The following is a 27,875-nucleotide window of genomic DNA, read 5'->3' as shown; positions in this document are numbered from 1 at the left end:
GGGAACAGAATTACCGTTACGCAAACGAGGCTTAGCGAGCCCGCGCAGCGACTCGCCCTGTGACCCACCCCCTTTCCCGGCCAGCGCGGTACAGCTGCCAGCTCCTACCTGCCCAACGCGCACTGCGAGCCCCGCTGTAAACCAGCGACACTTCCACCAACTGCCTTAGCGACCGACCCCGCGAGGAACTGTGCCGCTCACGTGACAGAAATCAATCCACCAATCGGAATCCCAGGTAAGTGTGAAGCGGTTTCTTATTGGTATCATTTCCGCATGACCATGCCGGTCCGCCTCTTTCTCCCACGTGGGGTAAGGAAGGGCTAGACAAGTAGGCGAACACGCCTGTCCAGTGTGCGGAGGAGTGCGGTAGGTGAAATCCATTTAGGGGAGCGGCAGCAGCAGCAGCAGCAGCAGCAGCAACAACAACAACAACAGCCGCTGTAGCTTGTTCTGGGAGCTGGGCACACTTGGGTGGGCGGGGCCAGCGGGCTAGGGCGGAGGAGGCCAGCAGGAGAGTCGCTCCCCAGTAGAACCCGTTCCCCTTTGGGGACTGGAATGGACCCCAGCAGGCCTGAGCGTCAGTATCTCTGAAACCCACCAGGAGAGCACGTGTCTCACCCATCCCGCGCCCCTCCAGTACTGGTTCAGGGAGGGTATGTCGACACTGCAACTAGACCCCCCTGTGGCTGGCCTATGCCAGATGACTCCAGCTTGCAGGCTGGTTAATTGCCCTGTAGATAGTTGTTTGGGCTGTGACTGAAGGCTGAGCTCTGGGACCCTGCAAAGTGAGGGGGTCATAGAGATCGAGCTCCAGCTGGAGCCGGGAAGTCTACACAGTAATGAAACAGCGCTTCCTCTATGCAGTGGAGCCAACCCTGCTGATGACCTGTGTGGGTATCCATATGATGGAATTTTTTTTTTTTTGTGGTTTTCTTTTTTTTAAACCTAGAAAACTAAATTAAAAAAGTAGTAAAAAGAACATTATTAGGATTGCAAAGTCAAGAACTCAGAAGTCAAACACCAGAATTACAGTTCTGTGTTCAACCTTAATTTGGTCCCTTTGTGTGTATGCATTATTATAGTTTTGAATTATGTGGTCATATACTATTTTTTTCCTGGAATTTATTTTTATCCTTGTTGGGAATTCCTGAAATAAGTCAGAAATGTGTATTGGTCACTGTTAGAGCATCTATTCTGACTATAAAAAGTATGTGGTATAGTGAGCACCAAACCCCATTTCTCTTTAGCACTATAAGGGATGTGTGTAGAGATGCCAATAGCAGAAACAATCCAGTACCAGTAAATTTTGGCTCCATGCTTAGTTATATGTTTAATAAGTAATTTAATGCACTCAAAGAGCTGTGAGTATATAAATCAAACACTGCTAATTGTTTTACATTGTTAGCTTGAGGCTATGCTATACAAGTTTTTTCACATGGTTATGAAAGTTCCTTTGTTGTAGAGCCCGTTTAATCAGAATTTGCATATCTTAATTGACTGGTGAGCATTTTGGAGTTTTCTTATAGTAAATGCTCAAGCATAGAGTTATTGGGGGAGTACATATCTTTGTACTGTCACTATTTTAACCTGTTTCTTAAGCAACAACCTATGTAGATTTAGGTGTTAATGTTTTCTTCCACTTGAAGAATAGAATGCTGACCAGCTCCTCTCAATTTGCAATATGCTGTCTCACACATTAAGGCTTGATCATGCAATTGTTATGCAGGGAAATCTGTGGACATTCAAGAAAAAATGTGCATATCAGGGCTTCAGGTCAGGCAGTTAATGTTTTAATGTTACAAAGACCTTTACCAGACTATTCAAATGTGGAGCATGGAGTTCTGAAAATGGCAGGAAGGCACAGGCAAAATTCTGCATTCCTGTACAGAAGACAGACCTAACTTAAGTCAATAGGCCAAATTATCAGTAAAGTTGTACCTGCTTATATAACATCTGAATTTGGCCCTATGGGAGTTGTATCCACATATCTGAGAAGAGAATTTGTCCCTCTGTGTTTTGCATACCTCTCATACTAGCAGCTGTCTTTTCAGCCATCTTTTATATGCATTTTTTCCCTATAGTAATATTGAATCTGTGGAGTAAGGCCTGGTCTAAACTATATGCTTAGGTCGACGTAACTTGCCTTGCATTGACCTAGTTGTGGAAGTGTCATATGCCTATTTAGTAACACCACTTCCCAGAGTGGTATAGAGTCACGGTCAATGTAATTAGGTTGCTTATGTTGACAGTTACTGTCTGTCACACAATGCCCCAGGCTGAGGACACACACCACTGACACAAAGAGCCAAGTGTGCACACACACAAGCGATTTAATAATTGTGGAGGCTGTATGCCGATAGAAGTTAGGTCGACGTAATTTTGAAGTGTAGACATGGTGTAAGATTCCAGGAATGTCACCCTTTACTCTTAAACCTAGGATGTTTGTTGACTCAGTGTGAAGCAATGAAAGCAGCTACAAGCATGGTTGAGAGCTTTTGTTCAGAATATCACCACGTTCAATGTAACTGTGTTTCACAGTCTCTTAATGTCAAACTTTCAGGTTTTCAGCCATTTTGACTTTAAGTTACACCCGTGTGGTGTACAGCTACAGTAAGGCAGTGGCTCTCAATCTTTCCAGACTACTGTACCCCGTTCAGGAGCCTAATTTGCCTTGTGTACCCCCAAGTTTCACCTCACTTAAAACCTACTTGCTTACAAAATCAAACCTAAAAATACAAAAGTGTCAGCACATTATTACTAAAAAATAGCTTACTTTCTCATTTTTACCACTTAATTATAAAATAAATCAATTGAAATATTAATATTGTACTTACATTTCAGTGAATGGTACATAAAGCAGTATAAAAAAGTTGTGTGGAATTTTAGTTTGTACTGACTTCGCTAGTCCTTTTCATGTAGTTTGTTGTAAAACTATTCAAATACCTAGACGAGTTGAGTACCCCCAGAAGACCTCTGTGTGTCCCCATGTACTCCTGTTTGAGAATCACTGCAGGAAGGCATGTATCTATGCTATGCCTGGAGTCCTAGATCATTGTGATATCAGAGATGACTCGTCCAATCGCCCCCCCCCCGCCCTCCCCAAGGGAGCTCACTCACCATGGATGTCTTTGTGGCCAAGATGAGCATAGCAAGCTCTTCTTTTCCTGGTGTTGATGCTCTCTCCAGCCCTGTGGTGGTCTTCCCCCTTGGTTCCCTCAGGTTCTGGTTTGGGGTCCGGTGGTAGGATGCAAGTCCTGCCCCCAAAAGTGTTGTTTTCCTGGATCACTTCCTACCAGTCCCCTTTCTCCCCCAACAAATTAAGTAAAGACATTAAATAACTATTTTCAGAGTAGCAGCCGTGTTAGCCTGTATCTGCAAAAAGAACAGGAGTACTTGTGGCACCTTAGAGACTGACATAACTTGTTATTTGCATTAAATAACTGGAATCTGTAGAGTGCATGACAAACTTGGATGTGACCTTTAATGTTGATTTTTAAGTTGCCCATATAAAAGAGAACTGAAATCAAAAGTAAAGTCTCAGACCTTCACAGCATCACAGGTTTTCTCTGGGCATGGCAAAGTTCCTACAGCCTGTCCTCAGGCATCAGGAGTTCCTGCAGTATTCCTTCCCAGGAGCTTGAAATGTAAGACAGTTTACCTCTACTGTCTACTGGCCTGTTCTTCTGAGTTCCTCCTCCAAGTCATGTATGCTTTGCATGTATGATGTGGTATTGGGGGAATGGGGCAGGGGGTGCCTGGGCCTAGTGCAGCTGCTTAATCCCTTCCTTACTAGTGTGGGGTTTGTATACCCTATCACATGCCCCTAGACCCAAATCCACGCAAGCGCAACACAACCATCATACACTGTAACTCCAAACACACACAGCTTCTCATGCAGCATGCACCCCTCATTTGCCATTCATACAAACTAACATAACTGTCTCAGCACAACACAGTCCATACACAAGTCAACATAGCCACTCACACAGAATGCAGCTAGCACACACACAATAGCCCCAAACATCACTGAAGCCTGGAATGCCTGAGTGAAGCAATAGAAACAGTTATGTGCATGGTTGAGAGCTCTTTTTGTTTAGAATGTCAGCAGGTTCAATCTTAACTGGGATTCACAGACCGTTGCCATCCAATTTTTAAGTTATCAGCCATTTTCAGCTTTTTTAGATACATGAATTACACCTGTGCAAGAGCATGGGCTTTCAGCTACTAGTATCTTAATAAGATGCATTATTTCTTCTTGTTATTTCTAGTACTTGCTCTCCTATAATTTTAACCTCTGAGACTACCGTCAAGTTTTATGCTTAAGGGGAAGCAGTGCCTGCTGCTGTCAGGAATTGTAACCACCTACCAAAGAGGTAAGAAAATCTTTTCATTATTGTTTTTCTTCTGACAAATTGTTGTTTTTATGTCTTCTGAAAGGATAATCTCTGGATTTCCCCAGATTTTTTCTAATGAGGGAGAGGAGAAACATGATGGAACATAAATGACTGAAAACCCAAAGTGCCTCATCACTAAAGCTCCATAATAGCACCAACATTCTATTTTTATTTTTAGAAACTATTACTAGTGTTTATGAATGAGTATATACGTTATGTGCACACACACAGGTTTTGATCCTGTATTGTACAGGTGCAGTCAGGGCCGGCTCCAGGGTTTTGGCCGCCCCAAGCAGCCAAAACCCAAAAAAAAAAAAAAAAAAAGCCACGATCGCGATCTGCTGCGGCAATTCGGTGGGAGGTCCTTCACTCCCTGGCGGAGTGAGGGACTGTCTGCTGAATTGCCGCCGAATACCTGGACCTGCCGCCCCTCTCCCTAGCGGCCGCCCCAAGCACCTGCTTGAGAAGCTGGTGCCTGGAGCCGGCCCTGGGTGCAGTGTGTTGTACATGTAGGCACAAGGTAAAAATGATGAGCAGGACAAAGGAAGCATCAGATCCTGATCTGCATAACCACCAAATTACAGCTGTCTAATACAGGCGGGGAGCATGAAGCTTTGTTTACATCCTGAGGCACACTCATTCTGTGCCCTTTTTTACCCTGAGCTCTTCAGAGTAAGGGAACAAGCCCACAGTGGGCTTGGGGCTTACTTTCACTAAATGTGGAGAATTACACATAGGGCCCCATCCAGCTCCCATTTAAGTTAATGGGAATCTTTCTGTTCACTTCAGTGGAAGCTGAATCAGAACCCTAGTTGCTCAGCCTTAGTTATGTCCACACCTATCCTCTGTGTACACGTCTCCAAAGCACAGTCACCTTATACTCCTGCTGCTCAGTGCACAAGGAGTTATAGGATCAAGGTCTCAAGATTCATGTATGCAATTAGTGACCTTTTCTGATAGATCTTTCAGACACAGTTTTTTCAATATTAAAGTAATCATCTAAAAGATTATCCACAATATATAACCCTTTTGCGGTTCTGTATAGATGAAAAGGTGCATCATCTCATGTACTAGACATTAATTCCTGCCCCATTTTGTTCATTTGGTAATGTATGTTTTATTTATCCACAGAAGATCTTCCATTAGCTTTGTTTTAGAATTTATTTTTCTTCCCGCTGTCCTTCCAAGAAATCATTGGCCTAGTACTTTTCTGCAATCTTTTAAATTCTGCTTTTTCTACGGTCTGAACCATTTTACTTCTCCTTTAGGCCCCAGTGCTGCAAACACTTATGTATGTGCTTAACCATAAGCATGTGAACAGTGCCACATATTTCACATACATAAGTATTAGCAGAATTGGTGCCTGGGTCTCATTTTCTAGCCCTTGCTGACTAAGTTTTATTTTTTTTCAGCTTGAGCGATCATGCTACATAACAAACTGCCACCACAGCGGAAATTGACAGTAAAGGAAACAAGCCATAAAGCCCCGCACAGTTTGTGGCCCTATCCTGAATTAGTCTAGCTTTTCATGTCAATGAAATCTTATTGAATTGAACATTAATTGTTTATTTGTTTTGTTTTTTTTTAAACATTATTTAAAGAGACATTGTTAAGGTGATTGGCCCAATATTTGAGTTCCCTTTATTTGCTTATTTGTTTGCAAAGACCAAGGGAGCTTTTAAAAATAAGTATTATTTTCAAACATGTTTTAAATCTTTCTCCCATGCAGAGAAGAACAATACATTTTAGCGTCTCCACATTTCATGAGTATCTTTACCTAGTTATCCTCACTCTAGTTATTTTATTGAGCTAGGCTCTATTCTTTTAAAGGAAAAGGTGATACTGCATTAATATATATTTATTGTATTAATATTTCAATGTAAATATGTTATTTAATGGAAACCTGCTAAAAGCATGACTGTATCTAACAGTTGTCAGTTTATGTTCTAAATAGTCACAATCCGAAGACCATGATATTAAGGCTGACTGGATTTCCCCTGGCTTAGTTGCAACCAGTGAATTTACTTCTAAAAACTGGATCACTGTTCAGATGCATGAACTTTTCACAGAGAGCTTGGAATGGTTTGTGGAATTACTGCACAGTGCAGTACACAGCAAAACAGCTCTGCTCTATCCAGATAACTTACTAATTATGTGTGGCTATCCTTACCCAGTATGTACGTGCCTCAACTGTCTGCTGGATGTAATTCACTCCTGGTTAGAGTATATGATCACGTTGTCCTCTAAAAGCTAACTACTGTTACAAAAGTTACTGTCCCATCACCTGTTTGTGTGAGCATGTTGCCCTCCAGTGGCTGCAGCCTAAAAAGGATATAAGACCTAATGCTTCTACACAAGTATGAATGTTTTTCTCCTGTTTATAATGTTAAAATCTGATACAGTTTTTGAAATTTTCTAATTTTGGGCCTGACAATGACATGCCCTTACATGGGTAAACATCCTTTCTGCCCCCTCCACACCAGGTGAAGTGTACTGTTTCCCATGACAAAGAGAGGCAGAGGACATTCTTTGCTGTCTGCCTACTTGATCAAACTTGATAACTATACATTATAAGAAATAGAAAGCTTCTTCACAGAAACTAGTCTGTAGGGGTTCAGATGAGTCTGGTGGCTCTTTAGAATAGTGTTTGGTGCAGTGCCAAGGCTGACCAGGTGCTATCCCATCACAACAAGGATAGACCTTTAGTATTTAAGAATAAAAGAAAGCATGCAGAATATTCCTCCTGCAGTAGGCTGCTTAATGGAGCATTCAGCACACATTGTTGAAGTGGATGAAGTTTTCAGAATTTCAGATTATATCCTATACTACCATTGTGTCCGAGTAGTTGGAAGGCGTCGTGAGTACAGGGCTAGCTACGTCTTTCCTCTCTTTCTGGTTTCTCTGAGTGCATCCCCGCAGGTGTTAGGCCTTGTGCCCTTACCTCTCCTGGGTTGGAATTCCACAGTTCTCCCACTCTTACCCAAGGTAGACCAGGTCCTGGACTGTAATATCAACTGTGCTTTCCCAGCAGATCCAACAGAGTTCAACACGTGGAGTTCTTCCCTTTGGGAATCTGTGACAGAGGCAAATATGGTGACCAGAAAGCCAAATCATTGTTTATTTTAATAGAGCAAATAATTTAGAGGAAAAAGGATTATAAACCAACACAGTCTACATGCATATCTAATGACTTACAATCCCTTCATGTTGGCCTTCACAGGCTGAATTTCTTCTGACACCCCAGTTGGTTTGGGGTGTCTGCTTTCCCCTAACAGCTCCCCAGCTACTTTCCAGTCTCTAACAGCTCTCCAGTCTCTTTTTATCTAACCAGAGTTCTTTTGTTCTTGTTAGTTCCCAGACTTTTGCCTTTGTCATCAAAAAACAGTTCAGTAGGCTCCGCAGGAAGTCAAGACAGATTCCTCAGAGCCATTACCCCATAACAACCCTTACTCCTGAGGGCATTCTGCGCCAAAAAAATAAAAATTCTGTGCACAATATTTTAAAATTCTGCAATTTTATTTGTCAAATAAATGTGGAGGCTCCAGCATGGCATTGAGGAGCACAGGTCGCTGGCTGCACAGAGATGGGAGATCACTATGCAGCTGCCCCCTGGGATACGGACTCAGCGGTGAGGCTGCACCCAACCCTGACAGCGCAAGGACCGGGTCTGTCCCAGAAACACATCACTTGTGCCTTCCCCTCTGTGCCAGGTGCAGACAGGCTGGCTCAGCAAGGCAGGATCCAAGTGTGGAGGGGCTTAGTATGAAGGGATCCAGGGTGGAGGGGGAGGGGGTTCTGTGTGGGGCAATTTGGGTACGGGCAGCTCAGTGTGGGATCCGGATGCACAGGGGCTTGTTGGGGAGTTCTGGGTAGAATGGTAATGGGATTCTGCAGGGGGGTCCAGGTGACGGTGCTTGGGACTCAGCAGGGGGGGGTCTAGGCGTGGGGGTATAGAGCTTGGCAGGGAGGTCTGGGTGTGGGGGGGCTCAGTCGGGGGTCCAGGTGCATGGGGAGTGGGGCTCATCGGGGGGGAGTGGGTGTGGGAAGGTGAGGCTTGGCAGAAGGGTTTTGGTATGAGAGGGTCTGGATGCATAGGGGTTGGGCAGATGAGGGAGCAGCTCCCTATACAGGGATCCCTCGCCCTGAAGCTGAGGAGCAATGGGTTCAGGAAGCTGGGGAGAGTTTGCAGAGCTTTCTGCAGCTGAGGGAGAAATCTGGGGGTGGGTCTGATCCAGCCCCAGATGCTGTGTAAGGGAAGAGGAAGTCCCGTTCTCCCCAGCCCAGTTGGGACTAGCAGCTGAGCCTGGCGCGGGGTAGAAGCCACCAGCCGGGTTTTCCCCAGTCCCGCCCCCTGCATCACAGTGATTTACCTCTCTTCTGACTGCCCTGGGTACCTGAAATATACTGCTGGGGAGGCTTGCGTGACTGCTCCTGTGGCTTCCCATTGCTTCCCCATCAGAAAGTCAGTTTTCTGTGGGGAAGCAAAGAAATCTGTGAGGGGATGTAAATTCTGTGCATGCGCGGTGGTGCAGAATTCCCCCAGGAGTAAACCCTCAAGTGTTTGCTGAGAGGTGGCTTACATTGAGCTATTCTTCCTTGCTGCTTATTTTCATTACAGCCCAACTACTAAACTAACCAATATATCCATACAGTAAACATTCCAATAACCAGGTCAACGTATATTATTCATAAATTATTACATCTCCATTTCCTTCACAGAAGGTTCTTTGTTTTAAACCACCCCACTCCGCATTAATTTCATTGAAGATGTGTGTAAATAGTCAGTAGCAGAATATGGTGGTTTATTTGCAGATAACCTTTAAAAGTATCAGCTTTACAGTTTACCTTTTAGCTGAAAAGTTACTTGAGTGCATGGTCCTTAATTCATGCTGCTATGAAAATAAAGACTCAGCAATGGGTTTAATGAGTTGAAATGTTGGTTTGGTTCTTAAATCCCTGCATTTTATTGGCTTACAGCAGAGCAATCCTTAGTGCCAACGGTTCTCTAATAATTTTAATTTCTTATAGTTTGATGTTTACAAAATAGGTATTACATGTTACTTTGCCATGAAATAAATTGATTTTTACATTCACAAATCAGTGAAGATGCATTTTGCAGTGGAAATTTATAGTTTGGTCTAATGTAGAATAGATGTTGATTGTTTTGGTAAAAATCTTTGACAATTTGTGGAAGATAATGTTTATGTGCACATGCACAGTTGCCATTTCTTAATCTTAACTTGGGAGATTGTATTTTCAAAATAACAAAAGTAATTGGATCTTATTCTAAATGAATCGCTTGGCAATTTTATTTATTTTAATTATGCAAGTGTAAGATTCCTGAAAGCATTAACTAGCAACAAGCACATACATTTTGTTTTGCATTTGTTTTAAAATGTTGTTTTTCAAATTTTCTGACATTTAAAAAAAAAAAATTCTCATGTTAAGATAGTATTATACAGAAAGGCCTAAGTGGAACCACCCGATTCATGGCCTGCAGATGGGGCCCAGCTGTCATGCAGAGTATTTTGCAACCACCTGAGCACTGAAGAGCCAGCTTTGTGACAATCCACTCTATGGGGGTGGGGGGGAGGAGTGGGGAGTGGGGGAGGTGGTTGTGATGGGTCAGAGGGGCAGGACATTACCTATCTTTTGCCTACAATCCCTGCATATGGGAACATAGTTGGCCATGGACACTCCAATAGACTACAGTACCAGAAGCAGCCATGGACTGCGTGTGTGTGATGAGGGGTAGAGAAACATATCTTAGCCCCACATGTTTCCAAATCCTTCTATTGGACCCTCCACACACAGTCATTTTATTGATGTTTTGAATGTGGGATCAGGATTACATCATATGTTCCTGTACTACAGGGTGAAGTTCATTGAATAACCCTGAGGTCCTGTTTTGAAAAAACAAGATCTCCTTGCTTTTTTTCCTTCAGAAAAGGATGAATTTTAGGGTTCCAGGACTATAGCCCAGGAATAAGTTTTTAATTAAGTGCATGTTGTGACCATCTTAATATTTGAGCTTGGCTGCTTTTTCTAAAATTTTAAACAGTGTGCAGAATTTGCTTTTATTATAAAACTCATTTGGCTAAATTCTTTTTTGCAGAAAACTAGTGCAACTCCTTTGACTTCAGCAGAGCTGCATTTGTATGCAATGACTGAATCTGACCTCTGTTTTTAAGGTACTATGACCAAGCTTATTTTATCAATCCTTGTATGTGAAAAGCAGAATTTGCAATTAACTGTATTAAGCTGTGACAAGAATATTAATCCATTTTATGGCCTCTGTGCAGTCTTTCATTTTAATTTTGCTCAATTTTCTTTAAGCTAGTCCTTCCATTTAAAGGGCATCATCCTGTAGCTCTTATTCATGGGAGAAGTCCCACTGACATTCATTTGCATTTTCCTCATCAGAAAGAACTGAAAGATCAGGTACAAAGAGATCAATTATCCCATGTGCTAACTTTCTTTGCGTTTCATACTTAGGATAACAAAATAACATTGCATACAATTTTGTAAATTTTTTTTTTCTCTTCCTTTAGACAATACCAACAGGACAGTCTTTTCGGCTAATCTGGAATTGTTGACATACTTCCATTTCCAGTTTGTTTATAAAATAGTTAGATGGAATTTAAAATTGAACACACATGGGACAGTTTACCAGTGAGTCATGAGCCAGTAACTGTCAGGCTGAAGTCAGGCAGTGCAGGATTGCTGATGGAAGTAAGTGCTCCCTTCTTTAATGATCCTCCAGCACCACTTGGAGAGCCAGGAAAGCCTTTCAGTGGACTGTGGGACTACGAGGGTAAGCGGAAATGTTTTATTGCAAACAAAAATCTTGTGTAATACCTCGAGCAGTATACTTAATTTGTGTACCAGTGTAGATATTAGTGTTCCTGTGTAGTTGACGTATCTATTTTTTGTTTTAAATCCTGTGGCAAGTTATTTCACCAGGCTAATATAGCTTGAACCGACAGATACATTAAATCTATTTGTTACAAATTGTGATTCTTTGATCACAGTACAGTTCCCTTAAAGACGAAGTCTGGTGAGACTGTAAAGTTAGCATATTAAGGGAAGAAAGAATGTTGAGTGTTCAAGAAAACACTTCGCTACTAATAATGACTACTTATTTATGATGACACCTTGCATTCAGAAAGGTCCTTAAACAACTTGCAAACTTTACATTGTGTGTGTGTATATATGTAAATCAATTCTCCCATTATAGAAATACAGTCAACCTTGGAACAAAGGGTCGTGGTTAGTTGTTTAATAGCACATACAACAAGTCACATTAGTTTGGGAAAGGAAGTGAATATGTTATCTGATTGAAACAGCATGAATATATGAGGCAAACAGAGTGTAAATACCTAAATAAGATTTTTTTTTTTAAAGTTAAAAGTGTAGACATGTGGTTTGTTTAATAAAAAATATTTGATTTTTGTTATTAAAAAGTGTAGAGGGATGGAGTGTAGTTTAGAGGGAAAAGTATAGAGGGATAGAGTCATGACAAATAATGGTAAGGAGCTTAGTTTTTATGTCTCATCCTAAAGATGGGGGGGGGGGGGGAGTGTATATTTAGAAATGTACAGATAGAGTGGCAATTGTGTTAATCCTAATGAATGATGATTATACTTTTCCTTAAAGAAACAGACAACTCAATTTAAACCAGTAATAGTTTAAACTCTAAACCAGTAACTGGCAAATTTTGGTAACTTAAATAATCAGTTATCGAACTTCTTCCGATGGGAATCTATTTGAGAGATAATAAATTTGCAGGAGGCTACTGTCAAACAAAATTGATCACAAACACAGTATATAAAAACAGAGAAATGTTATTAGTTCATGTAATCAGTGCAAAATTATGCCTATCCCAAAATTTATTTTTACAACAGCACTGTTGTTTCTTTTTTTTCTGTATGTCATTCTTTTTTCCTTTTTCAGTTGTGCTGTTGTGAATGGGTCAGTCTGTTTCCAGCAATGCTCCATCTTCTGTTGTGATTATCAAAGCACTAATACTAGCGATCTACCAATAAGTTGTTAACACCTATTACCCACAAAATTAATTGTCTAAAAAGTCAAGATTAATGCAAAATACAACCAAAATAATTTAATAAATAGATAGTAAATTGTATTTATTCCTTTCTATAGCCGAAATCAATAACCTCTATTTCTTGCTCTGAAAAAGTACATGGTGAGTGAGTACTGTACTTTGTTCTGACACTGCAATAAATGACCTCAAGATTCATATTTAAAATTCTTTACTAATCTGAAAGTGGTGCGGTATTCAGGCCATGAATACCTTATTATACCTCTCCCTTATCATACACTTTCCCATCAACTTCTCCTGAAGGGTGATACAACAAGGACAGCTTGCTTCCAAGTATGCCTGCTGCCTTAGAACACTACTTCTCTCTCCAGAGTCAGTAATCCTCCGGAAAAGCCAGTGGCTTTTACAGTCCAAACATTTTATTTTTTGGCTGTTTGTATCCCCCTCCAAGGATTCCTGCTTCAGCTGGTCTTAATGACAGGCCTCTGGGTGCACTTAATCTGTGTGTGCATGCACGTGTATGCCTCTGTTTTTGTTTTTCTTTCTTTTTTTTGTTTTGTATTTCATGTTCAAGCCAGGAGATTGGAAATTCATAGCACCAGGTTCCTGCACTTAAGTGCTTTACCTATGATGTCTACTGTGAGTGCAATTGATTACAATCACTAAGTCTTAAGCAATTTCACTCACATCAGGCATCAAAAGTGAAGTGCTTCTGAGCTGTTGCTACTTTTGTTCCGTTGACAGCTAACATCAGTTAGCAGAACTATCTTTTTCCGGTTGACTCCAGCTTGAGACCTAGTGGTTAGATAGAACAAAGCAAAATCAAAATAACCCCTTTTATTGCTGCTTTTTTTTTTTTTTTATAAAGCTCCTTATGGTGACAGTTGTGTTTTATATTTAAAAAAAAAAAGGCATTGCCATTCTAAATTATGATTGTGGCATATTATTCAGAATATCTTAGAAACTGCTGATGGCATATGTACAATTAGTGGAATTCTAGAACATTGTAGGCTAAATTTCTGCATAAATAGAGAATAAAATATTTTATTTAGTGAGAAGTTCAGAGGCGGAACAGAATAAGTAATTACCATATTATATTGATGGTATGCATGGGGTTTTTGTTTGTTTGTTTGTTTTCAGTTGTAGAAGCATTTTTCTTGAGTGAGACAACTAAGCGGTACTTAGAAGTTGAACTCTGTCCGTAAGTACAGTGCTTTTCTATTGGTTTTTAAAATGTCACCTTATATTTTCAATGCCATTATATTAGCATTTCTAATGTTCACTCAGACACACATAAGTGTGGTAGGGAATACAACAGTTGTGGAAGCTACTTCAGCCCTGAGATATGTATGAGTTCCCATTACATATGTGAATATAGGAGTATACTAATAGTTTACTTCAGTTGAATAACGTTGTTGCTCTATTTTAATATGGTCAGCCATGGACAACATTTATTGCTGTTGCTTTCTGGCAGAAGAAGAGTATGGAAAGTAAGTGATAAAATGCTTTCCATAAAAGTATGGAAAACTAACATCCTTTCTTAGTATCTAGTTGATCTTTATCTTTCAAATAAGAAACAACTGCCTTTCTTTTGGTTTTTTTTATTGCTCTAACATAGCAAGAACTTGCTTTAACATTTGAAGTGTCCAGAACAGAGACCAAATGGGAAGGCAGAGCTCATCTCCCTTGGAGTTATTTTCCACCATGCACTGACAAGTTTAATGCATTTGCAATTCATGGATCAGAAGCAAAGAGAACGTATGAAGCACTTTACCCTGTGCCTCAGCATGAAATACAGAAAGGACAGAAACCGGATTTGTAAGTAGAGAATTATCTCATCTGCATCACAATATATAATAGGAGTCTTGGAGAAAATTTTGTAAAATGGAGTTCATTTAGTTAGAAATTTAAGACTACCATCCTAGTGCTTTAATTATGCTGCTAAGCACCAGTTTCACAAGCACTCTGCTGTGTGTAAAGAGCTTTGTGGCAGATAGCTGTAATTAGAGGTTGATTTTTACTGCTATCCCGTAAGTGCATAGCAAATGATGCTTTCAACACCAATGGCATCTGTTTCATCACCTTTCTCAACAAGATCAATTTGATAGTCCCACGGTTCCCTGCCTAGAACACCCTTTGAAATGCCAACCAGTAATAATCTTACTATCTGCATCTCCAGTGGACCTGCTTTGTTTCTTCTCTACTATTCATGACAGCCCTAGCCTAGTTTCTCATTTTGGAATTGATTCCAAAGGGGGACTGACTAAATCAGTTGAAAGAGATTGTAATATTAAAAGAAAAAGAGACAAGCATGACCTCACCCGGATTCCATTTTGGGCCTATTTATTGCCCTGACCATGAAGTGAACTCAGACAACGATGAACTGGGTTATAATACTAATTGCTACTTCTGTGCAGTAAGGCTTCTGATATTTGTGTTGTTTAAGAAGAATGCCTTATCTTTTGCAGCAAACAAGGGAGTGCTAGAAGGATTTTATGGGGGAAGGAAAGAATTTATGGAATATCTAACAATATTTGTGTGAATTCTCCCCAAACCTTGGTATGGGGGAGCATCCCGCATATAAATAGATTATTTATTGTAATTTCAGCTTTGTTGTGTAATTCATCTTTACTATTGATTTTTGACTCTTAAGAATTAAATCAAATGAAAGATGAAAAGGTTATTTGAAAAGAGGGGGGGAAAAATCTTTCCCTTTAACAGTTACGTGATACTAGCGTAGTGTGAGCTGTATTACATGATTTACTGGCTGGTACTTATGACTACAGCATATGTAATGGAAAGAAGACCTCTAGTATTCTAATGCTCCAGTAGAGTGGCCCAAAGGGATGCACCAAGCAAGGATTTTTACAGGGTTTTAATCAGGATTTTATGCATAGCTTTAATTTCATTCTTGTGTAAATGGGAAAGAGAGATTTCAAGCCCTGTGTACCCATCCCTTTATACCAGCTTCATTTTACTCCCCTCTGTTTTTTTTTCTGCCTTCGATGTCGTTTTCCTCTTTTCCTTTTCCTCCAAATCTCCTGTTCATGTTTACTAACGTTCTCCAACCGTTTTCCCCCATCCCACCATTGCTCTAAAAGTAAATTAATAATAATTATTAATGGAAATAAGCGGTGTTCCCCTCATTCTCATTCTTGCCTATTTGGGGAGGAGGAAGGAGGGAGAAACTTGGCTAAGTACTGTCTTTGGGCTAGATCTTGAGCTTTAAGTCACATCACTGGTGGATTCTGGACATAGAGCCAGTATAACAGGCAAGGAGAGGGTCATTCCAGTGACAGCGGTGATCCTCCAATAGTCAGGGTCCTACACCAGATTCCCTCTCTACTGCTAACCTGGAAGATGTGGTTGGAGGCAAGGGGTGAAGTGGGTCTCCCTTTTTACTGGAGTGATTCACCAACTGCAGTTTCAGCCTCCATTAGCAGCCAGTGTCCATTAGATCAGCCATCAGGCTGCTTTTACTTAAGTTTGGAAACTGGCCCAGTGCACAGCAGCTCAAAGAGTGCAGGAGTTTAAAGGTGAGCTTAATGCTAGCTAACTTTACACCCAATGTGTGCTGTGTGCTGGTTGGCTGTAGCTGTGGTTTTGGACCCATATTTTCAATGCAAGAATTGTTGAAGTCTTACACAGCTCTATAGTTTCCTAATTTATTAGATCTAGTTCTCACAATGGAAAATAAATAGAATACTGGTTATGTCACTGTCCAAGAACTCAGGAAAATAAATATTAAATTATTTTTATGGATATGCAACCATTTTTATTCTTAACTTCTGAGTGTAAAGAAACAAATCTCATACCCTGAGTAATTTCCTGCCCCTCCCCCCATTTTATTTACAGCCATCGCTTGGAATTTTTCAAACAACTTAACCTGAAGGTGTTAATGGGAGAAGATTGGAAACAGCCTGAATCAGATCTGTGGATGTCAACTGATTAGATAAATGGATAAAAAAATTAGATATTTGATATGATTCCAGATGGTTGAAGCTATAGGAAACAACCTCTTCAGCTAAACTGTGATAAGAGCTTTAGTATGCATTTATAAATGTCATAAAAAATGAGAGTTTGAAAGCCTTTTTAAGCACCAAAAAAAGTCAATCTTTTAAAAAGTCTATTATCTGCAGCAGTTGCATCTAAAAATCATGGGAAATGGTCGAAGCTTCTTTTGTATTACCTCATCAAGATACAAATGTGGAACTTGCATGTTCATGTAACATGGAGGTGAGCCCATTTAAGTCATTCAGTCTATGCCCTTGGGCCTGCTAGTTCAGAGAAAAAGATACTCTAACTAGGGTTGTACATCTAGGTTATATTTATTCAGGTTAGAATTCTTGGAAAAATCCAATGTTTGAGCTGGAATATCTCGGTTTATACAGTATAATCTCCGCATTTCTCCTTTACATTGAGAGATCTCCAAATATTTAGAGAGATTTTTCACTGCTACATGTTTTTTCATAACTGTTGCCATTGTGATTCCTGTTACCACTGGTAATTAAGTGATACATCTGTCCTATTAACTGAATCTTGAGCTTTTTCATAGTATTTATGTAACATTATTTGACTTGTATGTTATGGAATGCTGATTCTACGATGGGGTTTGTTATATTGTATTTAACAACAATTATGACATAACAGAGTTGCACAATTAATAAGGTAACCAAAATAGAATAATTATTCTTTCCTCAGTGTCTTGTTTTGGGGGATGTATAGTATTCCTTTATGTATTAAAAAATAAAAGTAAAAAATAAAATTGTAGAGTGTAGGTTCTTTGGGATATGACCCATGCTTTCTTGTGTTGGTATAGTGCCTAGCACATGGTGGAGTTCCACCAGTAACAACTGAACATGTACTATACATATGGAGGGCAGTATGGTCTAGTGGATAGGGCACCAGACTGGAGTCAGGAAACTTGGGTTTTAATATCCCCTGTGACATGCAGCCAACATCCAGTGCTGCTAGCCTCAGGCCAGGTCTACACTTAAAAATTAGATTGACATAACTACATTGCTTAGGGCTGTGAAAAATTTCACACTCTGTGCAATGTAGTTAGGTTGACCTAAGTCGACAGAAGAATTCTTGCATCTCTGAGAGGTGGATTACCTATCATCACCTATTATCAATGGAAACCCCTCCTCTGTCAACATAGCAAGCATTTACAATGCTACAGTGGCAAAACTGCAGCATTGTAACTGTACCACAGTATCCACGCTAGTGTAAACGTGGCCTCTGTTTCCTTTTAACAGATTGGGGTCCGACTAGATGATCACAGTGCTGGGTGAGTTGGGAGCATTGGTCCTCCAGCCAAACCAAAAGTCTTCTGGGGCAAACCAAAAGCTCCAGTAAACAATTCAGTGTGCTAGCCCCCTTCTGGCCTCAGTAATTCTTTTCCCGCTCTCTCTCAATTCTCTGACTCAGTCCTTTTCTTCTTCTGGCAGGGAAGTCAATTTGCCCCCTGTACGTAAGAACGGCCATACTGGGTCAGACCAAAGGTCCATAGAATCATAGGACTGGAAGGGACCTTGAGAGGTCATTTAGTCCAGTCCCCCCTGCACTCATGGCAGGACAAAGTATTATCTAGACCATTCCTGACTGTGTTTATCTAACCTGCTCTTAAAAATCTCCAATGATGGAGATTCCACCACCTCCCTAGGCAATTCATTCCAGTGCTTACCCAGTCTTATCCATCTAGCCCGGTATCCTGTCTTCCGACAGTGGCCAATACCAGGTGCCCCAGAGGGAATGAACAAAACAGGTGATCATCAAGTTGTGATGTTGTGATCATCAAGTTGTGGTGATTGAGGAACGGGGAGGGGGGGGGAGAGGCTGAGACCTCTGTTCCCAATCTGGGCTCCAAACCTGTGAAGTGATTGTTCTACTTAACTTTTTCCCCATCTTCTTTCAACACAGCTTCCTAGCCAATTCTCAGGCCTCTTCAGCTGAGCTCCTTGCAGGGTTCCATTCCTGCTCCCTCTCTGACTCTGCCATTATCCTAGCCCATGACTGTGAAGCTGGCCCTTGGCAGAACTTCATAGATTTTAAGGACAGAAAGGGACATTATGATTATCTACTCTGACCTATTCTGTATCATGGCCATAGAATCTCATTCAGTAATTTTTGCACCAAGGCCATAACTTCTGTTTAACTTCTAGCATATATTTTTCTAATATGAGTCTTTAAATAAAACTTCAAATGTTGGAGAATCCATCATGTCCCAAAGTAAGTTCTTTCGAGGGTTAGTTACTCTCTCTTAAAAAATATTTCCAATCTAAATTGGTCTAGCTTCAATTTCCAGCCATTGGATCTTGTTATGGCTTTTTCTACTAGATTAAAGAGCCATCTATTAAAGGAAAACTCTTCCTGTCTTTCAGTCACATGTTCTGTGGATTCCCAGTCCTATGACCTGGGGGGAAATTAGACTGGTGACAGCGAGGGCTGACCTCTTCTTAAACAGCCTGCTGACCATACGACACCAGCTATACCAGTGACTTACATGACCTTGGGCAAGTCACTTAATGTGCCTCTGCCACATTTTCCCTATCTATAAAATAGGGTTAACAATGTTTATCCATCTTTCTAAAGTGCTTAGAGATATATGGATGAACATTCCTTTTTATTCATATTCTTGCACTGTGTCTGTGGTACCTGAATGCTATATGGATATGTCAACCCTGCAGCTGGTGCAGGCAGACAGACTGATGCTAGTGAGGCTTTTGCTGGCGTGCTAAAAATAGCAGCATGGATATTGCTGTCTGGCTCTCCAGCCCACCCAATCCCCTGGGGCCAAGCTCAGGTTGCTAGCCTGAGCCTCTGCCAGAGCTGCAACATCCACTCTGTTGTTCTTAGCATGCTAGCTCAAGTCTGGCTACCTGGGCTGGGAGGATCATTCCCAGCTATAGTGTAGAAATACATTTCCTATTGCCGTCTGTGGAAGGGTTGGAAAATGTTTGTGTTCACAGTTGTGTTTAACTGTGCAATGTGCCTTTAAAACTGGCTCTACTGCGTGTATTATGTTTTTAAGAAGAAGAGGGAAGTTTTTCATACACTGCTGTTCACTGCCTTTTGCTTATTAACAGGCATAAATCAGTTTATTTGCCTAAATAGTGTCTTAACAATTCATTTTTCCTTACATTCATGCCACACCTTCTGCATCTATTAAAAAATAGTGAAAAGTGAAAGCTGAGTTTTGCTGATACCAAGGAAATGGTACATGTTAAAATATCATAATTTTCTCACCATGTGTTTAAAATTCAGATACTCTAGTTTGGCAAACCCTGTGGACTCCACTCAGATTATTAAAACCATACCTGCTTTTGGGGTAGGAAGAGGTGCATGCCTTGTCTAGGGCCTGGTCTACACTAGGAGGTTATGTCGAATTTAGCAGTGTTAAATCGAATTAACCCTGCACCCGTCCACACAACGAAGCTATTTAGTTCGACACAGAGGTCTCTTAAATTCGATTTCTGTACTCCTCCCCGATGAGGGGAGTAGCGCTAAATTCGACATAGCCATGTCAAATTAGGGTAGATGTGGATGGAATTCGCCGCTAATAGCTCCGGGAGCTATCCCACAGTGCACCACTCTGTTGACGCTCTGGACAGCAGTCCGAGCTCGGATGCTCTGACCAGCCACACAGGAAAAGCCCCGGGAAAATTTGAATTCCTTTTCCTGTCTGGCCAGTTTGAATCTCATTTCCTGTTTGGATATCATGGCGAGCTCAGCAGCACTGGCAACGATGCAGAGCTCTCCAGCAGAGGTGACCATGCAATCTCAGAATAGAAAGAGGGCCCCAGCATGGACTGATCGGGAAGTCTTGGATCTGATCGCTGTGTGGGGCGATGAGTCCGTGCTTTCGGAGCTGCGCTCCAAGAAACGGAATGCGAAGATCTACGAGAAGATCTCAAAAGTCATGACAGAGAGAAGATACAGCCAGGATGCAATGCAGTGCCGCGTGAAAATCAAGGAGCTGAGACAAGGGTACCAGAAGACCAAAGAGTCAAACAGACGCTCCGGATCCCAGCCCCAGACATGCCGTTTCTACGAGGCACTGCATTCCATTCTAGGTGTGGCTGCTTCCACTACCCCATCACTGACCATGGACTCTGAGGCTGGGATATTGTCGACGGCCGCTTCCTCGGAGATGTTAGCGGACGGGGAAGATGAGGAAGGAGATGAGAAGGACGAGGCAGTCGACAGCGCTTACAACGCTGATTTCCCCGACAGCCAGGATCTCTTCATCACCCTCACGGAGATCCCCTACCAACTCTCCCCACGCGTTAACCCGGATCCTGAATCAGGGGAAGGATCAGTCGGTAAGTGTGTTAAACATTGTAAACATTTATTTTGAATAGAACAGGAACATTAACAATGGGTTTTTCATGATTAGTTTGCCCTAGGTGCTTAACATTTTAGTCCTTGGCAGTGCAACTACTGCAAAAGAATCTAACAATGTCCGGTTTATCATGATTACTTTGCCCTAGGCGCTCCAATTTTTAGTCCTTGCAGCTACTGGAAAATAAGGTCTATATGTCCGGGGATAGAGCTGAAATCCTCATGGGACATCTCCACGAAGCTGTCCTGGAGGTAATTGGAAAGCCTTTGCATGAGGTTCCTGGGGAGAGCGGCCTTATTGTGTCCTCTGTGGTAGGAAACTTTTCCGCGCCAGGCTATCATCAACTACTCTAGGATCATTGCCTTGCAGAGCATGGCGGCATATGGCCCTGGTTTTTGCTGGCTTTCACGCAGCATGCGGTCTTTCTGTTTCTGAAATCCTCAGCAGAGTGATGTCGCTCATGGTGACCTGCTTTGAATTAGGGGAATGTTAGTATTGGGACTGCTTGCCTGCTCCTTTACAGAACTGTAACTTGTGGTTTACAGCCACGCGGTGGAGACGGAAGAGGGGCAGCATACAGGGATCTTTCCCGGGGACAGCCGCGAGGGGGTGCGACGGGGCAGAGTTCATGCTTGTTGAATTGCCGGCAGCAGGAACTGGCCAACGCTAGGAGCATTGCTTTGAACGTGAAAGGAGGGCACTTCTATAATTTAAGTTTTAAGCAGCCAAAAGTCTATGGCTTACCATGTCAGCCTGCTACCCGAATTCTCCTGTCCTGCCCCGCTTGTCTGATCTCCACTGCAAGACCCCAGGCACTGAATGCGAAGGCCAAAAATTCGACCTTGTCCTGAGTGCGCATGTGATAGGTGCTGTGCATGGTCTTGTTCACAGAGAGAGACTATGTTCATTGTTCACAAAACTATCTTTGTGAGGAATTCACTCCCTTTTTCCCATCCCACAGCTGCAACTGTCTCCCAACCTACCCCGGCATCCCCCTCCCAGAGGCTGGCGCAGATTAGGCGGAGAAAGAAAAGGACATGGGACGACATGTTCTCAGAACTTATGGGCTGCTCCTGAGTCGAGGCGGCCCAGCAGACCCAGTGGAGGGAGAACATGTCGCAATACCAGCGATCACACAGCAAATGGGAGGAGAGGTGGCGGCAGGAAGACCAGCAGGCGACTCAAACGCTGCTTGGACTACTGAGGGAGCAAACGGACACGCTCCGGCACCTTGTAGATGTTCTGCAGGACCGGAGGCAGGAGGACAGAGCCCTGCTGCAGTCTATCTCTAACCGCCCTCCTCCGCCACAAAGTCCCATACCCCCTCACCCAAAGTCCCAAGAAGGAGGGGCGGCAGGGGCCGTGAAAACTGTCACTCCACCCCTGCAGAGTGCTCAAGTACCAGATGGCTCTCATTCCCAAAGATTTGATAAGTCCTTTCCTTCACTCCAAAAGCACCTTCCCCAAGCCCCCGTCCCAGTGTCATCCCCTAACTGTGTAGTTGCTAATAAAAAATACGTTTCTGTTAATTACTGTTTCTGTCATGTTCTTTTAGAGGAGAGTGTGTTTGAAGGGGGGGGAAGGGGGTTGGTAATTGGAGAGGACAGTCACCTTTACCAGGGTACAGACACGGAGGCAGGTTCAGCAGAAGGTCACACACACATTGCAGTCACTAGGCACCCTGGTCAGTCTGGGAGGCGGTGTTCATGTTCTGTGTGTGTGTGTGTGTTGGGGGGGCAGCTATGTGACTTTGTGGCGGGGGAGGGCGGTTAGAGATCTTATGCAGCGGTCCTTAGCCTGGATCACAGAGCCATGCAGCAGGGGATCTGTAACCGTGCTCCCCCGCCACAAAGTCACATAGCCCCCACACACAGAGTCCCAAAAAGTAATAAAGAAAACGGTGTTCATTAACAAAGTTCCATTTATTTTATTTTTAAACGTGTGTTGGAAGGGGGGGAATGGGGTGAATGGAGTATGTAACTGGAAAGGATAGTCAACATTAACTGGGTAAAGAAATGGAGGCTGGTTCAGCTTCTCTTTAAACAAACTTAATAGTCACAGGTTACCCTGCTCACTGAGGAACCTAGCTTTCAAAGCCTCCCGGATGCACAGCGTGTCCCGCTGGGCTCTTCTAATCACACGGCTGTCTGGCTGGGCGTAATCAGAAGCCAGGCTATTTGCCTCAACCTCCCACCCCGCCATAAAGGTCTCCCCCTTGCTCTCACAGAGATTGTGGAGCACACAGCAAGCTGCAATAACAACGGGGATATTGGTTTCGCTGAGATCAGAGCGAGTCGGTAAGCTTCTCCATCTCCCCTTGAGACGTCCAAAAGCACACTCCACCACCATTCTGCACTTGCTAAGTCGGTAGTTGAGTTCTTTTTCAGTGTCCAGGGCGCCTGTATAGGGCTTCATGAGCCAGGGCATTAGCGGGTAGGCTGGGTCCCCGAGGATCACTATAGGCATCTCCACATCCCCAACAGTTATTTTGTGGTCTGGGAAGTAAATACCTTCCTGCAGCCGTCTAAACAGACCAGAGTTCCTGAAAACACGAGCGCCATGAACCTTGCCCGGCCATCCGACATTGATGTTTGTAAAATGTCCCCTATGGTCCACCAGTGCTTGCAGCACCATTGAAAAGTAGCCCTTTTGATTAATGTACTGGCTGGCCTGGTGGTCCGGTCCCAGGATAGGGATGTGAGTTCCATCTATAGCCCCACCGCAGTTTGGGAATCCCATCACGGCGAAGCCATCTATGATGACCTGCACGTTTCCAAGGGTCACTACCTTTCACAGCAGTAGCTCAACAATTGCGTTGGCTACTTGCATCACAGCAACCCCCACGGTAGATTAGCCCACGCCAAAGTGGTTCGCGACTAACCGGTAGCTGTCTGGCGTTGCAAGCTTCCAGAGGGCTATGGCCACTCGCTTCTGGACAGTCAGGGCTGCTTGCATCCGGGTGTCCTTGTGCTTCAGGGCAGGGGACAGCAACTCACAAAGTTCCAGGAAAGTTCCCTTCCACATCCGAAAGTTTTGCAGCCACTGTGATTCATCCCAGACCTGCAGCACTATGCAGTCCCACCAGTCCATGCTTGTTTCCCGGGCCCAGAATCGCCATTCCACAGCATCAACATGACCCATTGCCACCATGATGTTCACAGCACGGGGTCCAGTGCTTTGTGAGAGGTCTGTGCCCCTCTCAGACTTTTGTCCTCACCGCGCTGCCGTAGCCTCCTCGCCCGATTTCTCAGCATCTGCCTCTGGAAAAGGTGGATGATAAGGTGCGAGGTGTTGACAACGGCCATAACTGCAGCAATGGTCGCAGCGGGCTCCATGCTCGCGGTGCTGAGGTGTCCGCGCTGTCAATCACCAGAAAAGTGCGCGAACTGATTGCCCGCCAGCGCTTTCAGGGAGGAAGGGCAGGAGTGACGATTGGATGACGACAGTTACTCAAAACCACCCTCAACACATTTTTTGCCCCAGCAGGCATTGGGGGCTCGACCCAGAATTCCAATGGGCAGCGGGGACTGCGGGAACTGTGGGATAGCTGCCCACAGTGCACCGCTTCCAGTGTCGACGCTTGCCCCGTTAGTGTGGACTCAAAGTTGAATTACTGTCCTTAGTGTGGATACACACGTTCGACTTTGTAATATCGGTTCCACAAATTTGATTTAAGTAAAATCTAACTACTCTCGTAGTGTAGACATACCCTAGGGGTTTACAGCCTTGTGGAGAGTAGGAGCATGCATATTTCTTTGAGATGCATGTGGGAAGGACCACACTGTTCAGCATAGTCCTCCAGCTGCAGCCCATTGTGTATGCAGGGGAAGGAGAATGGCCATGCACCCATTCCTAAATCTATCCTCTCTTGTGTTATTTCAGTCAAGCTTCCCCTTGCATAAAAGGCCTCATTCTGGCTGTTCTGTCTCACTGTCAAGGTTCTACCCAGCCTCTGTCACCTTAGTATCTGAGGGCCAGATTTTTAAAGGTATTTAGGCTCCTATCTGCATTTTTAGGCACCTGAGGGATCTTTAATAATATGGCCCTCAGTGTCTCCAAGGAGGTACTTGCTGCTTTTGCAAGAATGCTACAGGGATAGGAGTATCCCTATCGCACGCTGCAGAAGGCATGATTTGACTCTCATATGCATTCCTCTTAATATTTTTTTAGTGGCTAACTCTGCTTTATGAGGGGGGAAATACTTGTCATTTCTTCCTAACCATATGAAGAAAATGTTTTCAAAGTGATATAAGGTTAGTTTTATTCCTCAGTATTTTGATGTGTACACAATAGAGCAATACTGGAACGTCAGGATTTTCTGATTATTTTAGGCTCCCTCTCCATTAGTAGATTTATATCTTCCAAAGCCAGAAAGGACCATTGTGATCATCTAGTCTGACCTCTTGTATAACACAGGCCATAGAACTTCTTCCCCAAAATAATTCCTCAAGCATATCCTTTAGGAAAGCATCCAATGTTAATTTCAAAAATGTCAGTGATGGAGAGAATCTACCACAACATTGTTCCAGTGGTTAATTAGTTAAAAAGTTATGCCTTATTTCCAGTTTCAATTTGTCTAGATTCAACTTTCAGCCATTGGATCATTTCATACTTTTCTCTGCTACATAGAAGAGCCCACTATTAAATATTTGTTCCCTATTAGACTGTAATCAAGATTATAGACTGTAATGAGTTGCTGTGCTGGAGTACCCATTCTCAATTCAATTGTGTGCTCTCTAACCGGTAAGGGCACGTTGCCTTTTCCAAACCCCAGTCTTATGCAAATATACCACTGCATTCTTAGTGTCACCAATTCTTTCTGCTGTCTTAATTAGACTTATAGATTTCTTGCTATAAAGTGCCATTTGTTGAAAATAGTAAGTATTGTATGTATAGTTTCTAGACTTCTTTTTATGCCTGTAGTACATACACATCCTCCTGAAAATTACCCTATAGTCTGGGAATATTGTTCAATCCAATAAATACTGGTTTAAAAAAAATACAAGAGTTCTGATGTCCCTCAAAGCTGTCTTATTTAATGAAATATAGTCATGGGCAAAAAGAATAGTTCTCTTTAACCTTTCAGTATTTCATATATGCACTGTTTGATGTTTGTGAAACATTTAATTGTGCCATTTAAAGTCAAGCATTCTGAGTGTAAACAGAATGCCCTGTTTACTGCTTGTATCAAACAGATTTTCTTTTCTCATACTCAGCTGATTATCCTATATGTAAAGGAACAATAAGTCTAGTGATATTTACTCAGGTGGTTTTCAGCCCATTTTCCCCATCACACTTCAAATTCTGTCCTTGGATGCATCTGTGGGACTCTCATTGACTATTTCTGAGAGAAGTAGATGAGCTATTTTCACCCTAAATAAAATTATGCTTTTGTTGCAATAAGTTATTTCATTAGCTGTTTCTTAAAATACAGATTATTATATAGATCATATACTCCATGTATACTGTATGGAGACTATTTGCATGATAAATTGCAGAGGTAGGTGATACAGACTTCATCATATACCTTTGACAATTTTTCCTGCACTCTACTAATCCATCTCTTGTGGATTTATTTTAACATTTTAAACTTGTGAGCATTTTTAAATTGTTACTGTCTTAAAAATCAGCCTGCCTGATCAATATTTCCAATGGGCAATAGTCAGTCCTACATCAGTTACAGAGGTCTGATATCTCATGGCACAGGAGACTGAGTTATAGGAGTTTTATTCTTCTGGAAAGGATATTCTCAGTAGGATGGATAGCACTTGATGCTAGCCCTGCAGGGACTCAAAATAACTGATTTTATAATCTGACATTTTTTATAAGGAAAAAGTACTTTAGGTAATATTTAAAGGGTTGTTTTTTAAGCCATAACTTTCATCTCCCTCTGTATCCTAGGACTCCTAGTAAATCAAGGTATAGGCCTACTGCCATTGAAGGCCACGCCAAAACTCTGCCTCCAATGGGCATATGACTGGGTAACTAAAGGAGCCTGGAGAAAGTCTCAATAAGTGTTTAGGAATATTCAAGAGCATTTTAATCTAGTTCTTCTGTAACGTGGCACATGGAGTGTATATATGGGGAGGGAGAAGGCTAATAAAGGTTTTAACAACACTTGTTTAATTTGACCTGCATAAGTCATTTGGGATCTCATAACTTGTGAGTAATACAGCTATCAAAAATGCATGGCTGTGAAAGTGCCCAATTATACATTTTTCTCTTTTCTCTCTTGTGGGCCTCTGATGTATGGAGTAGCTGCAGAATGTAACCCTATGATAGTATATGAGTGGGAAATATCAATCCAAATTTCTGTTTGCTAATACCTCCAGCCAGTCTCTCTTCACCATTTCCTTATGAAATGTAACAAGATATGACTGGAATGAGAAAAAGACTCAGATTTCTAGTCCTCACAAAAGGTTTCATGCTGTCGTAGTTGCAGGACATCGCAATCCCATTCTCTTCAGTCAGTCAAAAGATTGATTCATAAAGCCTAAAATCTGTCTAATGTAAATCTGGGAGGAGACTTTTTGTAAATAATCCTTCCCTGTAATCTGTTCAAAGCTTCATTCAGTCTGAGGAGGAGCTCTGTGAAGCTCAAAGGCTTGTGTCCCTCACCAACAGAAATTGGTCCAATAAAAGATATTACCACTTTGTCTCATTCATACAAAATCATTCTTAGCTGTTGGCAACGGCAAAGTTCTGTATTTTTCTTTCTTTACTACCTTTTTTTTTTTTTTTTTTAAGTTCTGCTGCTTCTAAATGAGCTATCAGCCTCTTTAAAATATCGCCTAAGTGTGTGTCTGTCTTCAGCAGAGGGTCCCACAGCTGCACCTTTTCTTAAAACATTTTTCTTCCCAAATTTCAGAAAAGTTTGTGTGTGCGCGCGCGCACGTACTCAGGAAACGTTCTGGTTTAACAACCCTAGAGACTGAAATAGCCACAGAATAACTGGCAATTCAAGGATTTGGTCAATGTGTCTGTGCTCTGGAGGGACGACCTTTTGGGATGAGAAGGTAATTTAATCTCCAAGCCTGTTCAGACATTCTTGGCTGAAACTGTAAACAAGAACACCCTC

The 27,875-nt window shown here is 42.3% G+C and overlaps 2 protein-coding genes across 8 annotated transcripts in view; one reads left to right on the top strand and one right to left on the bottom strand.

The window, feature by feature from the left end:
* Positions 1–3,227, bottom strand: part of SCLT1 (sodium channel and clathrin linker 1) — a 121,717-nt gene extending 118,490 nt beyond the window's left edge. For 3 of the 4 annotated variants that reach the window (XM_054029483.1, XM_054029481.1, XM_054029484.1), the window contains exon 1: positions 109–176. The gene's annotated coding sequence lies outside the window, so the exon portion shown is untranslated. Of the gene's footprint in view, positions 1–108; positions 177–3,117 lie in introns of those variants that run through there. The other variant, XM_054029482.1, reaches the window with a different exon arrangement.
* On the top strand, positions 145–17,218 carry LOC128837858 (UPF0462 protein C4orf33-like). 4 transcript variants are annotated; one of them, XM_054029488.1, is made up of 9 exons: positions 145–235; positions 4,269–4,373; positions 10,510–10,585; positions 10,731–10,835; positions 10,946–11,208; positions 13,594–13,654; positions 13,892–13,943; positions 14,072–14,271; positions 16,309–17,218. In XM_054029488.1, exons 5-9 carry the CDS (start codon positions 11,028–11,030, stop codon positions 16,403–16,405), a joined length of 591 nt encoding a protein of 196 aa, XP_053885463.1. In that variant the 5' UTR covers positions 145–235; positions 4,269–4,373; positions 10,510–10,585; positions 10,731–10,835; positions 10,946–11,027; the 3' UTR covers positions 16,406–17,218. The 4 variants fall into 4 exon arrangements, with proteins under 4 accessions (XP_053885463.1, XP_053885460.1, XP_053885461.1 ...); XM_054029485.1 differs by lacking the exon at positions 10,731–10,835; XM_054029486.1 differs by lacking the exons at positions 145–235; positions 10,731–10,835 and adding an exon at positions 291–366.
* Positions 17,219–27,875: the final 10,657 nt, after the last annotated feature.

Source organism: Malaclemys terrapin, chromosome 5 (assembly GCF_027887155.1).
Source record: "Malaclemys terrapin pileata isolate rMalTer1 chromosome 5, rMalTer1.hap1, whole genome shotgun sequence".
Taxonomy (NCBI): domain Eukaryota; kingdom Metazoa; phylum Chordata; order Testudines; family Emydidae; genus Malaclemys; species Malaclemys terrapin.
Note: the sequence above shows the minus strand (reverse complement) of the source record. Positions and strands in the feature narration are given on the sequence as shown.

What these genes read in the sequence shown, in the direction of transcription:
- LOC128837858 (XM_054029485.1), top strand. Translation starts at nt 11,028, where the DNA reads ATGGAATTTAAAATTGAACACACATGGGACAGTTTACCAGTGAGTCAT. An exon ending in TTAGAAGTTGAACTCTGTCC is followed by an intron (nt 13,655 to 13,891) that starts GTAAGTACAGTG and finishes TAATATGGTCAG; the next exon opens with CCATGGACAACATTTATTGC. An exon ending in AAAGGACAGAAACCGGATTT is followed by an intron (nt 14,272 to 16,308) that starts GTAAGTAGAGAA and finishes TTTTATTTACAG; the next exon opens with CCATCGCTTGGAATTTTTCA.